The sequence below is a fragment of the Salvelinus alpinus genome, chromosome 10 (assembly GCF_045679555.1).
Source record: "Salvelinus alpinus chromosome 10, SLU_Salpinus.1, whole genome shotgun sequence".
NCBI classification, from domain to species: Eukaryota; Metazoa; Chordata; class Actinopteri; order Salmoniformes; family Salmonidae; genus Salvelinus; species Salvelinus alpinus.
This window is the reverse complement of record NC_092095.1, coordinates 57,042,250-57,064,545: the sequence shown is the minus strand read 5'-3', so window position 1 is coordinate 57,064,545 and position 22,296 is coordinate 57,042,250. Positions and strand designations below refer to the sequence as shown.

The following is a 22,296-nucleotide window of genomic DNA, read 5'->3' as shown; positions in this document are numbered from 1 at the left end:
TAACAGGGATGTAAACAAATTTGTGCCAAAAAAATAGGGGAAATAAGCTTTTTGTGCATATGGAACATTTCTGGGATATTTTATTTCAGCTCATGAAACACATTTACATGTTACATTTATATTTTTGTTCAGTATAGTTGGCTTTTAGTTTAAACTCTAAATAAACTATATTAGACTACCTCGAGTATTTGAAAAGTTTTTATTTTCTACTAAACTACAGAATACAACTATTTTCGGCCCAGGCCTGCTCTGTTTATCTTTATCAATGTTGTTGGCACTTTAGATATAAATTAATAGTAATAACAAACCTGTGTTTAACTCAGATGTAGTCTTTAAATTGGATATGTGTATTTCGATGCTCTAAAGCTCTTGTAGGAAATTGCCAGAAAAATGCAAAGAACATTTTCAAAATCAATGTACAGACAGAGAAAGGCCACCGCCACACTGTTTTAAAAACCCGCTCACCCGGCGCGCTGGCGTGGAAACTAAATCGAGCGTACCTTTCTGTCTGGGCTTGGTCTGTGGTTCGTTCCGTTTCCGCCCTGTCATCCTGGCTTTTCAACGGTCCTCGGGGCCCAATTCCAGAAGAGGACAGCTAAACAAGTGAAAACAGCACTAGAATAACCGACTACAGTTTATTAGCTCAAACCTGAAGTAAATCACAGCGCCAGATCGGTGTACCGCGGAGACAAAGAGAGGAGGAGGGGCGGGGTTTCAGGAGTTTTACATGAGACGAGATATTGCTTCCTAGTTAAGCTTACTGGTGAGTAAAAGGCGCACATTACAACATGGCTAGGCTATCCAGCTATCTGCTTAAACTAGCCGTACTATCGGACTTCTGTTAGTTAGCTACTGATAATCACTAGTGAACATAACATAATATTGCATTTCACATGGTTATAAACCGTTTATTACAGTGGATATAGTGCACCCATTCTCATAGGCCTAGCTGTGAAACTATTTTTATAGTGGACATACACCCACCTATCATAGCCTGGCTGTAACCCTATCATTAAAGGCCTAGTGGACATATTACACCCAGCCTCCCATCCATATAGCTACTTTTATAGTGGAGATATCACATCCACCTATTATATAGCCTGGCTATAAACATATTATATTATTATAGTGGAGATATCACATCCACCTATTATATAGCCTGGCTATAAACATATTATATTTATTATAGTGGAGATATCACATCCACCTATTATATAGCCTGGCTATAAACATATTATATTATTATAGTGGAGATATCACATCCACCTATTATATAGCCTGGCTATAAACATATTATATTATTATAGTGGAGATATCACATCCACCTATTATATAGCCTGGCTATAAACATATTATATTATTATAGTGGAGATATCACATCCACCTATTATTTAGCCTGGCTATAAACCTATTATTATATTATTATAGTGGAGATATCACATCCACCTATTATTTAGCCTGGCTATAAACCTATTATTATATTATTATAGTGGAGATATCACATCCACCTATTATTTAGCCTGGCTATAAAGACCTAGTAGAATATTGCACCCATTCACATACATTTGTTATTACAGTTGATATACTGTACAAAGCCCACGACAACTGATTACCAGTTAGTAGATGGGTGGATGCGGTTTTGGCAGCTACTAACTCATCTAACGTTGTTATCCAACTGTAGTTCTTCTTATTGGTATTATTTCAGTAAGCCTACAGTACCACTGTCTGTGTGCATCACATGTAGCCTACCACTGTCTGTGTGCATCACATGTAGCCTACCACTGTCTGTGTGCATCACATGTAGCCTGCCACTGTCTGTGTGCATCATATGTAGCCTGCCACTGTCTGTGTGCATCACATGTAGCTTACCACTGTCTGTGTGCATCACATGTAGCCTGCCACTGTCTGTGTGCATCACATGTAGCCTGCCACTGTCTGTGTGCATCACATGTAGCTTGCCACTGTCTGTGTGCATCACATGTAGCTTACCATTGTAAGTGGAATTCTGACATGTGTTGTGATGTGTGCTGGAATGAATGAATACAGGATGAATGGATTGTCTACTCTGTGTAGCATGGCATGGAGGTGTCTGTGTGTGTGTCCTGTACAGTCAGCTATTTCCTTTTATAGACGTTGAACACAAAAGGCTGTTTCACTCTACTTCCTGTAAACAACGTCGACTATGTTTGCTTCCTGCTTCTGTCTGATTCGTCAGTTTGGCTTTGTGATCCTCGGGGCCTCTAGAAGTTCCAGGATGAGGAAGTGGGTTTCCCTTAGAAACAAAGAGTAGAGAGTAGGATGTAACGGAGAGCAGAATGTAAGGAAGAGAGCAGAATGTAACGGAGAGAGTAGAATGTAACGGAGAGAGTAGAATGTAAGGAAGAGAGCAGAATGTAAGGAAGAGAGCAGAATGTAAGGAAGAGAGCAGAATGTAACGGAGACAGTAGAATGTAACGGAGACAGTAGAATGTAACGGAGACAGTAGAATGTAACGGAGACAGTAGAATGTAACGGAGACAGTAGAATGTAACGGAGAGAGTAGAATGTAAGGAAGAGAGCAGAATGTAACGGAGAGAGTAGAACGTAATGGAGAGAGCAGAATGTAAGTAAGGAAGAGAGCAGAATGTAAGGAAGAGAGCAGAATGTAAGGAAGAGAGCAGAATGTAACGGAGAGAGTAGAACGTAATGGAGAGAGCAGAATGTAGCGGAGAGAGTAGAATGTAACGGAGAGAGTAGAATGTAGCGGAGAGAGTAGAATGTAGCGGAGAGAGCAGAATGTAACGGAGAGAGCAGAATGTAACGGAGAGAGCAGAATGTAACGGAGAGAGCAGAATGTAACGGAGAGAGCAGAATGTAGCGGAGAGAGCAGAATGTAACGGAGAGAGCAGAATGTAACGGACAGAGCAGAATGTAGCGGAGAGAGCAGAATGTAACGGAGAGAGCAGAATGTAACGGAGAGAGCAGAATGTAACGGAGAGAGCAGAATGTAACAGAGAGAGTAGAATGTAACAGAGAGAGCAGAATGTAACAGAGAGAGCAGAGAGCAGAATGTAACGGAGAGAGTAGAATGTAACGGAGAGAGTAGAATGTAACGGAGAGAGTAGAATGTAACGGAGAGAGTAGAATGTAACGGAGAGAGTAGAATGTAACGGAGAGAGTAGAATGTAACGGAGAGAGTAGAATGTAACGGAGAGAGTAGAATGTAACGGAGAGAGTAGAATGTAACGGAGAGAGTAGAATGTAACGGAGAGAGTAGAATGTAACGGAGAGAGTAGAATGTAACGGAGAGAGTAGAATGTAACAGAGAGAGTAGAATGTAACAGAGAGAGTAGAATGTAACAGAGAGAGTAGAATGTAACAGAGAGAGTAGAATGTAACGGAGAGAGTAGAATGTAACGGAGAGAGCAGAATGTAACGGAGAGAGTAGAATGTAACGGAGAGAGTAGAATGTAACGGAGAGAGTAGAATGTAACGGAGAGAGTAGAATGTAACGGAGAGAGTAGAATGTAACGGAGAGAGCAGAATGTAACGGAGAGAGCAGAATGTAACGGAGAGAGCAGAATGTAACGGAGAGAGCAGAATGTAACGGAGAGAGCAGAATGTAACGGAGAGAGCAGAATGTAACGGAGAGAGCAGAATGTAACGGAGAGAGTAGAATGTAACGGAGAGAGCAGAATGTAACGGAGAGAGTAGAATGTAACGGAGAGAGTAGAATGTAACAGAGAGAGTAGAATGTAACGGAGAGAACAGAATGTAACGGAGAGAGTAGACCTACAATATATAAACAGAGGGTGGGTTCAGATTCCCTCTCCTATCCTGGAAGTCTGCACTTGTTCAAAGTGTGCTTTTGTTCACTCCCCCTTATGGATATAAAAACATTAGATTGTCTGGGACGAAGCAATATGGTGACAATTCCCTGCAGCCTATCAGAGGGCATGATGGTGATATTAATTTGTTTCTGTGGCCTAAGGGAAGTCCCTCTGCCTCTTATTTACCCAATCACAGGCCTGGAGCTATGGAATTCACGCACAAACACACGCTCACACACACACACACGCACACACACACACACACAAATGCACGCACGCACGCACACCCACAAACAAACACAAACACACAGACACCAAACCCAAGCCATGGAGCAATGGAATTCCTAGGGAACGAGTCCCAGCCTGGATAGCACCCATTATTACCCTGACACACACACACACACACACACACACACACACACACACACACACACACACACACACACACACACACACACACACACACACACACACACACACACTGCCTGACACGTTACTAGGCTAGGCTGGGCAGGCCTGGTGCAGGGCGTAACCATGGAGATGAGCAAGAACTGCTGGGCATGATAGAACTGGCTGTCTATGACCGCTGTGGAATGAGACTGCCTGTTATAACATGTCCTGGAGAGAGAGAGGAATAGAGAGAGAGAGAGCGAGAGAGAGAGAGGAATAGAGAGATGGGGGAAAGAGAAAGAAAGAAAGAGACCAAGATAGACAGTGAATGAGAGAGACAGGGACTGAGAGAGACAGAGGCCGAGATAGACTGAGAGAGTAATAAGGTGCACACACGGATATTACAAGCTCAAGTAAAGCTGTTGTTGACCTACTCTTCTGAAAAGCACAGGGGAGAGGACAGAAAGGGTAAGTAGGAGGGAGAGGGGTGAGGAAAGGGGGAGAGGCTGGGGACAGCTAATGTAGTTGTTGATGTCTGGATGCTGTCTGATCGGGGATACAAAGCTGTAGACAGAGAGACAGAGGGAGAAGGAGGCTAGCGGGTCGTTCTGACACTGTGGAATGTTGACTGTGTCCTTTTAGTGGAGGGGAGAGAAAAACATTGGGAATCGAAAGGCAGTTGTCCTGACACACACACACACACACAGCAGGGTCAGAGACAGGACGTGATGAAAGCTCTGTGAGCTAGATGTAGGCTATTTCCTGTTGATGGTGATGATGTCACTGTGCCTTATACCTTTTGAAGGGGAACTCTGTCGCGTTTTTCTCTGAACGAGGAAGAGGTTGTGGTGGGCAGGTGAAAAGGGAGCCGAAAACATCCAGCTGCTCTGCGATCCATTACACACACACACACACACACACACACACACACACACACACACACACACACACACACACACACACACACACACACACACACAGCAGGAAACCACACATAACATGTACCTTCCTCATCCACTCTTTGTTCCCTCTTACACGCAGACACACACACGGACACACACACCTTCTCACTCTGTGTTGGTGTGTCAAGGCGTGATAGCGGTCTCTCTTTTTCTCTGACAGCGGTGTGTCTCTCTCCCTCTCCAGGTGTGTGTGTGTGTAGATGTGTGACAGCGGTGTGTGTCTCTCTCTCCCTCTCCAGGTGTGTGTGTGTGTAGATGTGTGACAGCGGTGTGTGTCTCTCTCCCTCTCCAGGTGTGTGTGTGTGTAGATGTGTGACAGCGGTGTGTGTGAAGACAAGCCCCCCGCCCCCCCTGTCAGAATGAACAGCCAAGGAGGCGGAGCCAAGGACTCCGTGTCGGGCAACTACAACTCTCGGTCCCTCCCCTCTGTTCCTGAGAAACAGAAACGGAGTAAAATGATCTCCATATTCGCCTCAGAGAAAGGTACACACACACACACACACACACACACACACACACACACACACACACACACACACACACACACACACACACACACACACACACACACACACACACACGCACACGCACACACGCACTTGCTTATGGCTGTCGACTAGAGGTCGACCGATTATGATTTTTCAACGCTGATACCGATTATTGGAGGACCAAAAAAAGCCAGATTAATCGGCCGATTTTTTTAATTTATTTGTAATAATGACAATTACAACAATACTGAATGAACACTTATTTTAACTTAATATAATACATCAATACAAATAAATGTAGCCTCAAATAAATAATGAAACATGTTCAATTTGGTTTAAATAATGCAAAAACAAAGTGTTGGAGAAGAAAGTAAAAGTGCAATATGTGCCATGTAAGAAAGCTAAAGCTTAAGTTCCTTGCTCAGAATATGAGAACATATGAAAGCTGGTGGTTCCTTTTAACATGAGACTTCAATATTCCAAGGTAAGAGGTTTTAGGTTGTAGTTAATATAGTATTTATAGGACTATTTCTCTCTATACCATTACCTCTCCTCGTTCCTACCTGGGCTCGAACCAGGAACACATCGACAACAGCCACCCTCGAAGCAGCGTTACCCATGCAGAGCAAGGGGAACAACTACTCCAAGTCTCAGAGCGAGTGACGTTTGAAACGCTATTAGCGCGCACCCCGCTAACTAGCTAGCCATTTCACATCGGTTACACCAGCCTAATCTCGGGAGTTGATAGGCTTGAAGTCATAAACAGCACAATGCTTGAAGCACAGTGAAGAGCTGCTGGCAAAACGCACTAAAGTGCTGTTTGAATGAATGCTTATGAGCCTGCTGCTGCCTACCACCACTCAGTCAGACTGCTCTATCAAATATCAAATCATAGACTTAATTATAACATAATAACACACAGAAATACGAGCCTTTGGTCATTAATATGGTCGAATCCGGAAACTATCATTTCGAAAACAAAACGTTTATTATTATCGCATATACCCTGACTCTGCGTGCAATGAACGCAAGAGAAGTGACACAATTTCACCTGGTTAATATTGCCTGCTAACCTGGATTTCTTTTAGCTAAATATGCAGGTTTAAAAATATATACTTCTGTGTGTTGATTTTAAGAAAGGCATTGATGTTTATGGTTAGGTACACGTTGAAGCAACGACAGTCCTTTTTCCGCGAATGCGCACTGCATCGATTATATGCAACGCAGGACACGCTAGATAAACTAGTAATATCATCAACCATGTGTAGTTAACTAGTGATTATGGTTGATTGATTGACGGTTTTTTATAAGATAAGTTTAATGCTAGCTAGCAACTTACCTTGGCTTCTTACTGCATTCGCGTAACAGGCAGGCTCCTCGTGGAGTGCAATGTAATCAGGTGGTTAGAGCTGTCACGTTCCTGACCTTATTTCCTTTGTTTAGTCTTTGTTTAGTTGGTCAGGACGTGAGCTGGGTGGGTATATTCCATGTTATGTGTTTTCATTGGTTTAGGGTTGTCTAACTAGCCTGATATGGTTCTCAATCAGAGGCAGGTGTTTTACGTTGTCTCTGATTGGGAATCATATTAAGGTAGGCTGTTCTCACTGTTTGTTTGTGCGTGATTGTTCCTGTTCGTGCGTTCATTGTTTTTCATTTGTTCACATGTTCAGTACTGTTAGCGTCATTGGTTTCGTTTTGTTTATTATTTTGTTTGTCTAGAAAAGTATTCTAATAAATATGGATACATACCACGCTGCGTTTTGGTCCTCCGATCCTTCTAACTTGTCCTCCTCAGACGAGGAGGATTACGACGATCGTTACAAGAGCGTTGGACTAGTTAACTGTAAGGTTGCCAGATTGAATCCCTGAGCTGACAAGGTAAAAATCTGTCGTTCTGGCCCTGAACAAGGCAGTTAACCCACCATTCCTAGGCCGTCATTGAAAATAAGAATGTGTTCTTAACTGACTTGCCAAGTTAAATAAAGGTTTAAAAAAAAACGGCCAAATCGGTGTCCAAAAATACCGATTTCCGATTGTTATGAAAACTTGAAATCGGCCCTAAATAATCGGTCATTCTGATTAATCGGTCGACCTCTACTGTCGACCGATGCCGATGATGATGCCACACACACACAAACATACACACACTCACAAACACAGAAGCACACAGAACCACACAGACATCTAAGCTGTGTTAAGGAGTGTGTATATTAATTATAGTATGTGTGTGTGTGTGTGTCAGGAGGCAGGAAGAAGGATCGTGATAAGGACAACAGACCAGAGATCTCCTCTCCGTCAGACTTTGAACACACCATCCATGTGGGCTTTGACTCCGTCACAGGAGAGTTCACAGTGAGTCTGTCTTCCTTTCTCTTAGTGTGTGTGTTTAACTATTCATCTGTGGGTGGGTCTGTGGCGTATATGTGTGTGTTTGAGTAATAATCTGTGTGTGTGTGTGTTTGAGTAATAATCTGTGTGTGTGTGTGTTTGAGTAATAATCTGTGTGTGTGTGTGTGTGTGTGTGTGTGTGTGTGTGTGTGTGTGTGTGTGTGTGTGTGTGTGTGTGTGTGTGTGTGTGTTTGAGTAATAATCTGTGTGTGTGTGTGTTTGAGTAATAATCTGTGTGTGTGTGTGTGTGTGTAGGGCATGCCGGAGCAGTGGTCCAAACTGCTCCAGACGTCTAACATCAGTAAATCGGAGCAGAAGCAGAATCCTCAGGCTGTTCTGGACATTCTCAAGTTCTACGACTCCTCCACCGCAAAACAGAAATACCTCTCCTTCTCAGGTTGGTCCATCTCTCTATCTCTCTCTCTCTATCTCAGGGGTGCGTGCTTAGTCCCCTCCTGTACTCCCTGTTTACCCATGACTCCAACACCATCATTAAGTTTGCTGACGACACAACGGTGGTAGGCCTTATCACCAACAACGATGAGACAGCCTATAGGGAGGAGGTCAGAGAACTGGCAGTGTGGTGCCAGGACAACAACCTCTACCTCAATGTGATCAAGACTAAGGAGATGATCGTGGACTACAGGAAAAGGAGGACCGAACACACCCCCATTCTCATTGACGGGGCTGTAGTGGAATTGGTCGAGAGCTTCAAGTTCCTTGGTGTCCACATCACCAACAAACTATCATGGTCCAAACACACCAAGATAGTTGTGAAGTGGGCACGACGAAACCTATTCCCCCTCAGGAGACTGAAAAGATTTGGTAGTGCGTACGGCCCAGTACTTCACTGGGGCCAAGCTTCCTGCCATCCAGGACCTCTATACCAGGCGGTGTCAGAAGAAGGCCCTAAAGATTGTCAAAGACTCCAGCCACCCATGTCATAGACTGTTCTCTCTGCTACCACACAGCAAGCGGTACCGGAGCGCCAAGTTCAGGTCCAAAAGGCTCCTTAACAGCTTCTACCCCCAAGCCATAAGACTGCGGAACCAGTTAATCAAATGGCCACCTGGACTATTTGCATTGACCCCCTTTTTTACACTGCTGCTACCCAATTTTTTATTATCTATGCATAGGCACTTTACCCCTACCTACATGTACATATCACCGACTAACCTGTACCCCTGCACATTGACTCGGTACCTGCACCCCCTGTAGAAAGCCTCGCTACTGTTATTTTATTGTGTACGTTTTTCTTTCTTTCGTTTATTTAACAAATATTTTCTTAACTTTTATTTTCTTAAAACTCTGCATTGTTGGTTAAGGGCTTGTAAGTCAGCATTTCACGGTGAGCTACACATGTTGTATTTGGCGCATGTGATAAATACAATTTTATTTGATGTGATTTGCTGCATCCCAAATGGCACCCTTTTCCCTATGTACTGCACTGTGAAGGGGATGCCATTTGGGAAGGACCCTGGGTCTCTTCTATCATGTGAATGAATCAGTCATAAAGCTCTCAGATGTCTATAGATGTGTCATTAAAACTCTCTCTGTCTCTCTCTCTCTCTCTCTCTCTCTCTCTCTCTCTCTCTCTCTCTCTCTCTCTCTCTCTCTCTCTCTCTCTCTCTCTGTCTCTCTGTCTCTCTCTCTCTCTCTCTGTCTCTCTGTCTCTCTCTCTCTCTCTCTCTCTCTCTCTCTCTCTCTCTCTCTCTCTGTCTCTCTCTGTCTCTCTCTGCTCTCTCTCTCTCTCTCTCTCTGTCTCTGTCTCTGTCTCTGTCTCTGTCTCTGTCTCTGTCTCTCTGTCTCTCTGTCTGTCTGTCTCTCTCTCTCTCTGTCTCTCTCTCTCTCTCTCTCTCTCTCTCTCTCTCTCTCTCTCTCTCTCTCTCTCTCTCTCTCTCTCTCTCTCTCTCTCTCTCTCTCTCTGTCTCTCTCTGTCTCTCTCTGTCTCTGTCTCTCTCTCTGTCTCTCTCTGTCTCTGTCCTCTTCCCTCAGAAAAAGATGCACAGTCGGTGAGTACTACACAACCACAAGAAAATTCCAAAATACAAACTACTAAGGGCTTCTTCATTGCAACACTGTGTGTGTGTGTGTGTGTGTGTGTGTGTGTGTGTGTGTGTGTGTGTGTGTGTGTGTGTGTGTGTGTGTGTGTGTGTGTGTGTGTGTGTGTGTGTGTGTGTGTGTGTGTGTGTGTGTGTGTGTGTGTGTGTGTGTGTGTGTTCCAGCCTGGAAAGCAGGGTGCCACGTCCTCGCCATCAGGCGGTAAGGACGGTGATGATGATGACGATGATGGAGACGAAGCTCCGCCCCCTATTGTGGCGCCACGGCCTGAGCACACCAAATCAGTAAGTTACCCCGTACACACACACAATGCCTGGAAAAGTGTTTCAGGAACGCTACTCTTCTGAGATAGTGTGACTGCAATGAAAAAAACCTAGAACTCAACAGTGTGTTTGTGTCTGTGTGTGTGGTAGGTGTACACCAAGTCTGTCATCGACCCACTTCCCCCGTTGTCAGAGCCTGACTCCGCCTCCAACAGGAACAAGAAGAAACAGCAGGGCAAGATGACTGACGAGGAAATCATGGAGAAACTACGTAAGGAAACACACACACACCTGGAACACACACACACACACCTGGAACACACACACACCTGGAACACACACACACACCTGGAACGCACACACCTGGAACACACACACACACACACACCTGGAACACACACACCTGGAACACACACACACACACACACACACACACACACACACACACACACACACACACACACACACATACAGTATCTTACACAAATATAATATATTGTGCATGTATCACACACATCACATTAAACACGGACATACAGTGTATCACACACATTATATTACACACAGACATACAGTATATCACACACATCATATTACACACAGACATACAGTGTATCACACACATCATATTACACACAGACATACAGTATACCACACACATCATATTACACACAGACATACAGTATATCACACACATCATATTACACACAGACATACAGTATATCACACACATCATATTACACACAGACATACAGTATATCACACACATCATATTACACACAGACATCAATCAATCAATCAATTTTATTTTATATAGCCCTTCGTACATCAGCTAATATCTCGAAGTGCTGTACAGACACCCAGCCTAAAACCCCAAACAGCTAGTAATGCAGGTGTAGAAGCACGGTGGCTAGGAAAAACTCCCTAGAAAGGCCAAAACCTAGGAAGAAACCTAGAGAGGAACCAGGCTATGAGGGGTGGCCAGTCCTCTTCTGGCTGTGCCGGGTGGAGATTATAACAGAACTATGCCAAGATGTTCAAAAATGTTCATAAGTGACAAGCATGGTCAAATAATAATCATGAATAATTTTCAGTTGGCTTTTCATAGCCGATCATCAAGAGTTGAAAAACAACAGGTCTGGGACAGGTGGCGGTTCCATAACCGCAGGCAGAACAGCTGAAACTGGAATAGCAGCAAGGCCAGGCGGACTGGGGACAGCAAGGAGTCACCACGGGCGGCAGTCCCGACGCATGGTCCTAGGGCCCAGGTCCTCCGAGAGAAAGAAAGAGAGAAGGAGAAAATTAGAGAGAGCCAAGATTTTCAAAATTTCCATAAATGACAAGCATGGTCAAATAATAATCAGGAATAAATCTCAGTTGGCTTTTCATAACCGATCATTAAGAGCTGAAAACAGCAGGTCTGGGACAGGTAGGGGTTCCATAACCGCAGGCAGAACAGTTGAAACTGGAATAGCAGCAAGGCCAGGCGGACTGGGGACAGCAAGGAGTCACCACGGCCGGTAGTCCCGACGTATGGTCCTAGGGCTCAGGTCCTCCGAGAGAAAGAAAGAGAGAAGGAGAAAATTAGAGAGAGCCAAGATTTTCAAAATGTTCATAAATGACAAGCATGGTCAAATAATAATCAGGAATAAATCTCAGTTGGCTTTTCATAGCCGATCATTAAGAGCTGAAAACAGCAGGTCTGGGACAGGTAGGGGTTCCGTAACCGCAGGCAGAACAGTTGAAACTGGAATAGCAGCAAGGCCAGGCGGACTGGGGACAGCAAGGTGTCACCACGCCCGGTAGTCCCGACGTATGGTCCTAGGGCTCAGGTCCTCCGAGAGAAAGAAAGAGAGAACGAGAGAATTAGAGAGAGCATACTTAAATTCACACAGGACACTGGATAAGACAGGAGAAGTACTCCAGGTAACCAACTGACCCTAGCCCCCCGACACAAACTACTGCAGCATAAATACTGGAGGCTGAGACAGGAGCGGTCAGGAGACACTGTGGCCCCATCCGAAGAAACCCCCGGACAGGGCCAAATAGGAAGGATATAACCCCACCCACTTTGCCAAAGCACAGCCCCCGCACCACTAGAGGGAAATCCTCAACCACCAACTTACAATCCTGAGACAAGGCAGAGTATAGCCCACAAAGGTCTCCACCACAGCACAAACCAAGGGGGGGCGCCAACCCAGACAGGAAGATCACGTCAGTAACTCAACCCACTCAAGTGACGCACCCCTCCTAGGGACGGCATGAAAGAGCACCAGCAAGCCAGTGACTCAGCCCCTGTAACAGGGTTAGAGGCAGAGAATCCCAGTGGAGAGAGGGGAACCGGCCTGGCAGAGACAGCAAGGGCGGTTCGTTGCTCCAGAGCCTTTCCGTTCACCTTCACACTCCTGGGCCAGACTACACTCAATCATATGACCTACTGAAGAGATAAGTCTTCAGTAAAGACTTAAAGGTTGAGACCGAGTCTGTGTCTCTCACATGGGTAGGCAGACTGTTCCATAAAAATGGAGATCTATAGGAGAAAGCCCTGCCTCCCGCTGTTTGCTTAGAAATTCTAGGGACAATTAGGAGGCCTGCGTCTTGTGACCGTAGCGTACGTATTGGTATGTACGGCAGGACCAACTCGGAAAGATAGGTAGGAGCAAGCCCATGTAACGGTTTATAGGTTAACAGTAAAACCTTGAAATCAGCCCTTGCCTTAACAGGAAGCCAGTGTAGGGAAGCTAGCACTGGAGTAATATGATCAAATTTCTTGGTTCTAGTCAGGATTCTAGCAGCCGTATTTAGCACTAACTGAAGTTTATTTAGTGCTTTATCCGGGTAGCCGGAAAGTAGAGCATTGCAGTAGTCTAACCTAGAAGTAACAAATGCATGGATTAATTTTTCTGCATCATTTTTGGACAGAAAATTTCTGATTTTTGCAATGTTACGTAGATGGAAAAAAGCTGTCCTTGAAACAGTCTTGATATGTTCGTCAAAAGAGAGATCAGGGTCAAGAGTAACGCCGAGGTCCTTCACAGTTTTATTTGAGACGACTTTACAACCATCAAGATGAATTGTCAGATTTAACAGAAGATCTCTTTGTTTCTTGGGACCTAGAACAAGCATCTCTGTTTTGTCCGAGTTTAAAAGTAGAAAGTTTTCAGCCATCCACTTCCTTATGTCTGAAACACAGGCTTCTAGCGAGGGCAATTTTGGGGCTTCACCATGTTTCATTGAAATGTACAGCTGTGTGTCATCCGCATAGCAGTGAAAGTTAACATTATGTTTTCGAATAACATCCCCAAGAGGTAAAATATATAGTGAAAACAATAGTGGTCCTAAAACGGAACCTTGAGGAACACCGAAATGTACAGTTGATTTGTCAGAGGACAGACCATTCACAGAGACAAACTGATATCTTTCCGACAGGTAAGATCTAAACCAGGCCAGAACTTGTCCGTGTAGACCAATTTGGGTTTCCAGTCTCTCCAAAAGAATGTGGTGATCGATGGTGTCAAAGGCAGCACTAAGGTCTAGTAGCACGAGGACAGATGCAGAGCCTCGGTCTGACGCCATTAAAAGGTCATTTACCACCTTCACAAGTGCAGTCTCAGTGCTATGATGGGGTCTAAAACCAGACTGAAGCATTTCGTATACATTATTTGTCTTCAGAAAGGCAGTGAGTTGCTGCGCAACAGCTTTTTCTAAAATCTTTGAGAGGAATGGAAGATTCGATATAGGCCGATAGTTTTTTATATTTTCCGGGTCAAGGTTTGGCTTTTTCAAGAGAGGCTTTATCACTGCCACTTTTAGTGAGTTCGGTACACATCCGGTGGATAGAGAGCTGTTTATTATGTTCAACATAGGAGGGCCAAGCACAGGAAGCAGCTCCTTCAGCAGTTTAGTAGGAATAGGATCCAGTATGCAGCTTGAAGGTTTAGAGGCCATGATTATTTTCATCATTGTGTCAAGAGATATAGTACTAAAACACTTAAGTGTCTCTCCCGATCCCAGGCCCTCGCAGAGCTGTGCAGATCCAGGACAGCTAAGCCCTGGAGGAATACGCAGATTCAAAGAGGAGTCCGTAATTTGCTTTCTAATGGTCATGATCTTTTCCTCAAAGAAGTTCATGAATTTATTACTGCTGAAGTGAAAGCCATCCTCTCTTGGGGAATGCTGCTTTTTAGTTAGTTTCGCAACAGTATCAAAAAGAAATTTTGGATTGTTCTTATTTTCCTCGATTAAGTTGGAAAAGTAGGATGATCGAGCAGCAGTGAGGGCTCTTCGGTACTGCACGGTACTGTCTTTCCAAGCTAGTCGGAAGACTTCCAGTTTGGTGTGGCGCCATTTCCGTTCCAATTTCCTGGAAGCTTGCTTCAAAGCTCGGGTATTTTCTGTATACCAGGGAGCTAGTTTCTTATGACAAATGTTTTTCGTTTTTAGGGTTGCAACTGCATCTAGGGTATTGCGCAAGGTTAAATTGAGTTCCTCAGTTAGGTGGTTAACTGATTTTTGTCCTCTGACGTCCTTGGGTAGGCAGAAGGAGTCTGGAAGGGCATCAAGGAATTTTTGTGTTGTCTGAGAATTTATAGCACGACTTTTGATGCTCCTTGGTTGGGGTCTGAGCAGATTATTTGTTGCGATTGCAAACGTAATAAAATGGTGGTCCGATAGTCCAGGATTATGTGGAAAAACATTAAGATCTACAACATTTATTCCATGGGACAAAACTATGTATGACTGTGGCAGTGAGTAGGTCCAGAGACATGTTGGACAAAACCCACTGAGTCGATAATGGCTCCGAAAGACTTTTGGAGTGGGTCTGTGGACTTCTCCATGTGAATATTAAAATCACCAAAAATTAGAATATGATCTGCTATGACTACAAGGTCTGATAGGAATTCAGGAAACTCAGAGAGGAACGCTGTATATGGCCCAGGAGGCCTGTAAACAGTAGCTATAAAAAGTGATTGAGTAGGCTGCATAGATTTCATGACTAGAAGCTCAAAAGACGAAAACGCCATTTTTTTTTTTGTAAATTGAAATTTGCTATCGTAAATGTTAGCAACACCTCCGCCTTTGCGGGATGCACGGGGGATATGGTCACTAGTGTAACCAGGAGGTGAGGCCTCATTTAACACAGTAAATTCATCAGGCTTAAGCCATGTTTCAGTCAGGCCAATCACATCAAGATTATGATCAGTGATTAGTTCATTGACTATGACTGCCTTTGAAGTGAGGGATCTAACATTAAGTAACCCTATTTTGAGATGTGAGGTATCACGATCTCTTTCAATAATGGCAGGAATGGAGGAGGTCTTTATCCTAATAAGATTGCTAAGGCGAACACCGCCATGTTTAGTTTTGCCCAACCTAGGTCGAGGCACAGACACAGTCTCAATGGGTATGGCTGAGCTGACTACACTGACTGTGCTATTGGCAGACTCCACTAAGCTGGCAGGTTGGCTAACAGCCTGCTGCCTGGCCTGCACCCTATTTCATTGTGGGGCTAGAGGAGTTAGAGCCCTATCTATGTTGGTAGATAAGATGAGAGCACCCCTCCAGCTAGGATGGAGTCCGTCACTCCTCAGCAGGTCAGGCTTGGTCCTGTTTGTGGGTGAGTCCCAGAAAGAGGGCCAATTATCTACAAATTCTATCTTTTGGGAGGGGCAGAAAACAGTTTTCAACCAGCGATTGAGTGCTGAGACTCTGCTGTAGAGCTCGTCACTCCCCCTAACTGGGAGGGGGCCAGAGACAATTACTCGATGCCGACACATCTTTCTAGCTGATTTACACGCTGATACACATACAGTGTATCACACACATCATATTACACACAGACATACAGTATATCACACACATCATATTACACACAGACATACAGTATATCACACACAGACATACAGTATATCACACACAGACATACAGTATATCACACACATACACACATTATGTCACCAGTCTGGTTCTATGTCTTTCAGGAACCATCGTCAGTATTGGCGATCCCAAGAAGAAGTACACACGCTATGAGAAGATCGGCCAGGGGTGAGACACACACACACACACACACACACACACACACACACACACACACACACACACACACACACACACACACACACACACACACACACACACACACACACACACACACGCACACACACACTGCAGAGGTGAGTCTATTTACATGTTCACCTTTTTGTGCCTTTATCCATATCTAAGTAACAGATTGGACACTACTCTCTGTCTCTCGCTCTCTCTCGCTCTCTCTCTCGTTCTCTCTCGCTCTCCCTCTCTCTCATTCTCTCGCGCTGTCTTTCTGTCTCTCTCTCGTTCTCTCTCTCAGAGCGTCTGGTACTGTCTACACAGCCATCGATGTTGCCACTGGTGCAGAGGTATTGTCCCTTCCTGTGTCAACACCAACACACACACACATTCAGACTGACATGCAGTACAAACTAAATATGCAATTCACACAACAGACTTGACACAGACTTAAAACGTGTGTGTGTGTGTGTGTGTGTGTGTGTGTGTGTGTGTGTGTGTGTGTGTGTGTGTGTGTGTGTGTGTGTGTGTGTGTGTGTGTGTGTGTGTGTGTGTGTGTGTGTGTGTGTGTGTGTGTGTGTGTGTGTGTGTGTGTTACAGGTAGCTATCAAACAGATCAACCTCCAGAAACAGCCGAAGAAGGAACTGATCATCAACGAGATCCTGGTGATGAAGGAGTTACAACAACCTAACATCGTCAACTACGTAGACAGGTAACACACACACACACACACACACACACACACACACACAGAAGTACGCCTGTGTCAGTACTCTGTGTGTTGGAGTCAGTTATTTACTTTGTTTCTGTGTGTGTGTGTGTGTGTGTGTGTGTGTGTGTGTGTGTGTGTAGTTTCCTGGTAGGTGAGGAGTTGTTTGTGGTGATGGAGTATCTGGCTGGAGGTTCGCTAACAGACGTTGTCACGGAAACATGCATGGACGAGGCTCAGATCGCTGCTGTGTGCAGAGAGGTACACACACACACACACACACACACACACACATACACACACACACACACACACTGCTGCTGTCTGCCGAAAGGCATACTCACACACACTCAGTCACAGAGCACAGGAAGGTGTGTGTAACGGTGTGTCCTGTGTGTGTCCTGTAGTGTCTGCAGGCTCTGGAGTTCCTCCATGCCAACCAGGTGATCCACAGAGACATCAAGAGTGACAACGTGCTGCTGGGAATGGACGGATCTGTCAAGCTCAGTAAGAACACACACACACTCCCTCTCCGGCGCTCTAGGTCACCAGGCTGCTCATGATTACGAACACCTGTCCCTATCGTTACGCGCACCAGCGCCTCATCAGACTCACCTGGACTCCATCACCTCCCTGATTACCTCCCTTTATATGTCCCTCCCTTTGGGTTCTTCTCCAGGCGTTATTGACTCTGTTCATGTTTCATGTCTGTGAGCTTTTTCTGTTTCTTGTTTTGTACTATGTTCTATTTATTAATTCAATTATTCACTCCCTGTAATTGCTTCCTGACTCCCAGCATACACGTTACAGAATAACGCCTCACCAAATAGGAGTATCAGGGATTTTTTGTTTCATTTATTGGCAACGGCTGGTCCAGGTGCCGCTGCCGAAGCAATCGGGAATGCCTCAGCTGGCTCGTCAGGCTTCCGTGCCTCAGCTGGCTTGACAGGTTCTCAAGACTCGGTTAGTTCGGCAGGCTCCCCATGCCTCAGCCGGCTCGTCAGGCTCCCATGCCTCAGCCGGTTCAACAGGCTCCCATACCTCAGCCAGCTTGTCAGGCTCTCATGCCTCAGCCGGCTCGTCAGGCTCCCATGCCTCAGCTGGTTCTACAGGCTCTCATGCCTCAGCCGGTTCAACAGGCTCTCATGCCTCAGCCGGTTCAACAGGCTCCTATGCCTCAGCCGGCTCGTCAGGCTCCCATGCCTCAGCTGGTTCTACAGGCTCTCATGCCTCAGCCGGTTCAACAGGCTCTCATGCCTCAGCCGGTTCAACAGGCTCCCATGCCTCAGCCGGTTCAACAGGCTCCCATGCCTCAGCCGGCTCGTCAGGCTCCCATGCCTCAGCCGGTTCAACAGGCTCCCATACCTCAGCCAGCTTGTCAGGCTCCCATGCCTCAACCGGTTCAACAGGCTCCCATGCCTCAGCCGGCTCGTCAGGCTACCTTGCCTCAGCTGGTTCTACAGGCTCTCATGCCTCAGCCGGTTCAACAGGCTCCCATGCCTCAGCTGGTTCTACAGGCTCTCATGCCTCAGCCGGTTCAACAGGCTCTCATGCCTCAGCCGGTTCAACAGGCTCCCATGCCTCAGCCGGTTCAACAGGCTCCCATGCCTCAGCCGGTTCAACAGGCTCTCATGCCTCAGCCGGTTCAACAGGCTCCCATGCCTCAGCCGGTTCAACAGGCTCCCATGCCTCAGCCGGTTCAACAGGTTCCCATGCCTCAGCCGGTTCAACAGGCTCCCATGCCTCAGCCGGTTCAACAGGCTCTCATGCCTCAGCCGGTTCAACAGGCTCCCATGCCTCAGCCGGTTCAACAGGCTCCCATGCCTCAGCCGGTTCAACAGGTTCCCATGCCTCAGCCGGTTCAACAGGCTCCCATGCCTCAGCCGGTTCAACAGGCTCCCATGCCTCAGCCGGTTCAACAGGCTCCCATGCCTCAGCCGGTTCAACAGGCTCCCATGCCTCAGCTGGTTCTACAGGTTCCCGCGCCTCAACTGAGGCAACCGACCCGCTCCTGGTCCCCGGGACCGTCTCTCTGGTTTGCGTCTTGCGGCAGGAGCCGCGTGTCAGGGAGGGGGTACTGTCACGTCTACTCCCACTCCCCCTTTTCTGGCGCTTGTTGTTGCCAGTTGCCACATGATTACGAACACCTGTCCCCATCGTTACACGCACCAGCGCCTCATCAGACTCACCTGGACTCCATCACCTCCCTGATTACCTCCATTTATATGTCTCTCCCTTTGGGTTCTTCTCCAGGCGTTATTGACTCTGTTCATGTTTCATGTCTGTGAGCTTTTTCTGTTTCTTGTTTTGTACTATGTTCTATGTATTAATTCAATTATTCACTCCCTGTAGTTGCTTCCTGACTCCCAGCGTACACCTTACACACACACCCACACACACACTTTCTGTCTGCCTCCTCTTCCTCTCTCCCTTCCTCTCTTCCCCACTCCTCCCTCTCCCCCTCTCTTCTCTAGCTGGTTCTGGGTTCTGTTCCTAGATAAAATGCCTTGCCAATCCTAAGTGTCCAATTGTTTTGTGTCCTATCATTGTATTGGCTTGACAATCACACTAACTTACCTGTTTTCTCTCCTGTCTAGCTGAATGTGACTAGATGAATGTTTCATATTAGCTTGACAGTCACGCTAACTTGGATCTTATTGCATTGTACCCTATCGTTATACTGCTGGGTTGACAATCCCCCTAACATGTCTGTTCTCTCCCCTCCCTCTCCAGCTGACTTTGGGTTCTGTGCCCAGATCACTCCAGAGCAGAGTAAAAGAAGCACCATGGTGGGGACTCCCTACTGGATGGCTCCTGAGGTGGTGACCAGGAAGGCCTACGGACCCAAGGTGGACATCTGGTCCCTGGGCATCATGGCTATAGAGATGGTGGAGGGAGAACCCCCTTACCTCAACGAGAACCCACTCAGGGTGAGGATGGATGTGTGTGTGTGTGTGTGTGTGGGGGGGGGGGGGGGGGGCTTGGTGGCCACTAATGTTCAGTGTGTGTCTGTGTCGCCTACAGGCCCTCTACCTGATAGCCACCAATGGGACTCCAGAGCTCCAGTCTCCAGAGAAGTTATCTCCAGTGTTCAGGTCCTTCCTGTCCCGCTGTCTGGAGATGGATGTAGAGAAGAGAGGAGGGGGGAAAGAACTACTGCAGGTACACACACACACACGCACGCACAAACAAACACATACACACACTCCGTGATGAGAAGAGTTTGTTTCATTGGTTGATCTCTTGTCTTCCCTGCAGCATCCATTCCTAAAGCTGGCCAAGCCTCTCTCCAGCCTCACCCCTCTCATCCTGGCAGCCAAGGAGGCCATGAAGAGTAACCGCTAACCCTAGTTAGCCACAGATACACTGGATTCCTCTGTCTCTGTGTTAGCCTGACCGCTAACTGCTAACTACTAGCCTTACCAGCTAACTTCCAGCCCTACTGTGCCAACTCGTCAGTGCCTCTCTGTAATTGACAGCATCTCCTCCTTGATGCTAAATGCTAGCCTGCTAGCGCCCTGGCTCGTACACCTACAAGTCACACAAGTCAGCCTCCTGCTCTGTTTGACTCCCCTTCCCGTCTGTCCTTCACCCCTCACTCCATATCACACACCAGTCTTCCTATGTCTCATACCCTCTCCCTGTCTGTCCCTCACCCCCCCTCCTCATCTGTCCCTCACCCACCCTCCATTTTCCTCACCCTCTTGTTCATTCAGATGTTGTGAGGTTTTCTTGTTCTGCTTGTCTCTCTGCCTGCTACCTGTTCTTTCTTTCTCTCTACTCTGACTAAGAAACTTAAAGGTGCAATCTGTAAAAATGATTGTCCCACAAACAAATAGTTCATTTCAAGCCTACAGTATCAGTGTTGCAGTACACCTGCAAATAAAACTACAGATTGCACCTTTAACAAAATGAAAGAAAATAATTGCTGTATGGAACTATCTCGGTATTCAATTCAAATATTTTGGCAGCAAAACCAAATTACATTTTTCAAAATCGTTTTGTATATTATGTACTTTGACAAACGTTGAGGGGGAAAAATCTGGATACTTGGAGAACTGTTTTTTAACGTGTATGTATACTTTTCATTTGGTGTTTTGTAACTAACATTCTGACAGAAACGTTCCATAACGGTGTGCCTTAATGAACACAACCTCTAGGCTCTATGGGGTGAAGCCTAACTTTCACCTCATTAAGTTGAATTTTCACTTAGTGTCCCATTGACATCAACGCATGACTACGTGAAAACGTGACTTAAATGGAAGTTAGGATTTGCTCCTATGATTGGCCAATCAAAAAGCATTCCACCGTGCTAGACTAGTTCCATTCCATTTCACAGACATTCCAGTCAGAGGGGTTGATTGGTTGAGTCTGATGAGGGTGAGGATTTTAATGAGTATCCCCTTCTGTTGATCATTTTTAATTAATGAAACCAAATGTTTATTTTTTACTGGAAACCATGTATTTTCAAACAGTCTATGTAAATTATTATTAAAGATAGACTTGAACTAATGCTTGTGTGCGTGTGTCTGTGTAGAACATTATAGGTGAAGTACTGTGTCTGTGTAGAACATTATAGGTGAAGTACTGTGTCTGTGTAGAACATTATAGGTGAAGTACTGTGTCTGTGTAGAACATTATAGGTGAAGTACTGTGTCTGTGTAGAACATTATAGGGTGAAGTACTGTGTCTGTGTAGAACATTATAGGGTGAAGTACTGTGTCTGTGTAGAACATTATAGGTGAAGTACTGTGCCTGTGTAGAACATTATAGGTGAAGTACTGTGCCTGTGTAGAACATTATAGGGTGAAGTACTGTGTCTGTGTAGAACATTATAGGTGAAGTACTGTGCCTGTGTAGAACATTATAGGGTGAAGTACTGTGCCTGTGTAGAACATTATAGGTGAAGTACTGTGTCTGTGTAGAACATTATAGGGTGAAGTACTGTGCCTGTGTAGAACATTATAGGTGAAGTACTGTGTCTGTGTAGAACATTATAGGGTGAAGTACTGTGTCTGTGTAGAACATTATAGGGTGAAGTACTGTGTCTGTGTAGAACATTATAGGTGAAGTACTGTGTCTGTGTAGAACATTATAGGTGAAGTACTGTGTCTGTGTAGAACATTATAGGTGAAGTACTGTGTCTGTGTAGAACATTATAGGTGAAGTACTGTGTCTGT

General features: G+C 45.6%; 1 protein-coding gene across 4 annotated transcripts; it reads left to right on the top strand.

Annotated features, from left to right (window-relative positions):
- Positions 1 to 543: 543 nt before the first annotated feature.
- Positions 544 to 21,628, top strand: LOC139532364 (serine/threonine-protein kinase PAK 2-like). Of its 4 annotated transcripts, none has more exons than XM_071329838.1 (15): positions 544 to 763; positions 5,454 to 5,644; positions 7,892 to 8,001; positions 8,293 to 8,434; positions 10,033 to 10,049; positions 10,263 to 10,382; positions 10,512 to 10,632; positions 16,343 to 16,406; positions 16,708 to 16,756; positions 17,007 to 17,119; positions 17,260 to 17,377; positions 17,524 to 17,623; positions 19,850 to 20,046; positions 20,141 to 20,278; positions 20,375 to 21,628. In XM_071329838.1, exons 2-15 carry the CDS (start codon positions 5,470 to 5,472, stop codon positions 20,459 to 20,461), a joined length of 1,551 nt encoding a protein of 516 aa, XP_071185939.1. In that variant the 5' UTR covers positions 544 to 763; positions 5,454 to 5,469; the 3' UTR covers positions 20,462 to 21,628. The 4 variants fall into 4 exon arrangements, with proteins under 4 accessions (XP_071185939.1, XP_071185940.1, XP_071185941.1 ...); XM_071329839.1 differs by having other exon boundaries at positions 631 to 763; positions 5,346 to 5,644; XM_071329840.1 differs by having other exon boundaries at positions 659 to 763; positions 5,401 to 5,644.
- The last annotated feature ends 668 nt before the right edge of the window (positions 21,629 to 22,296 follow it).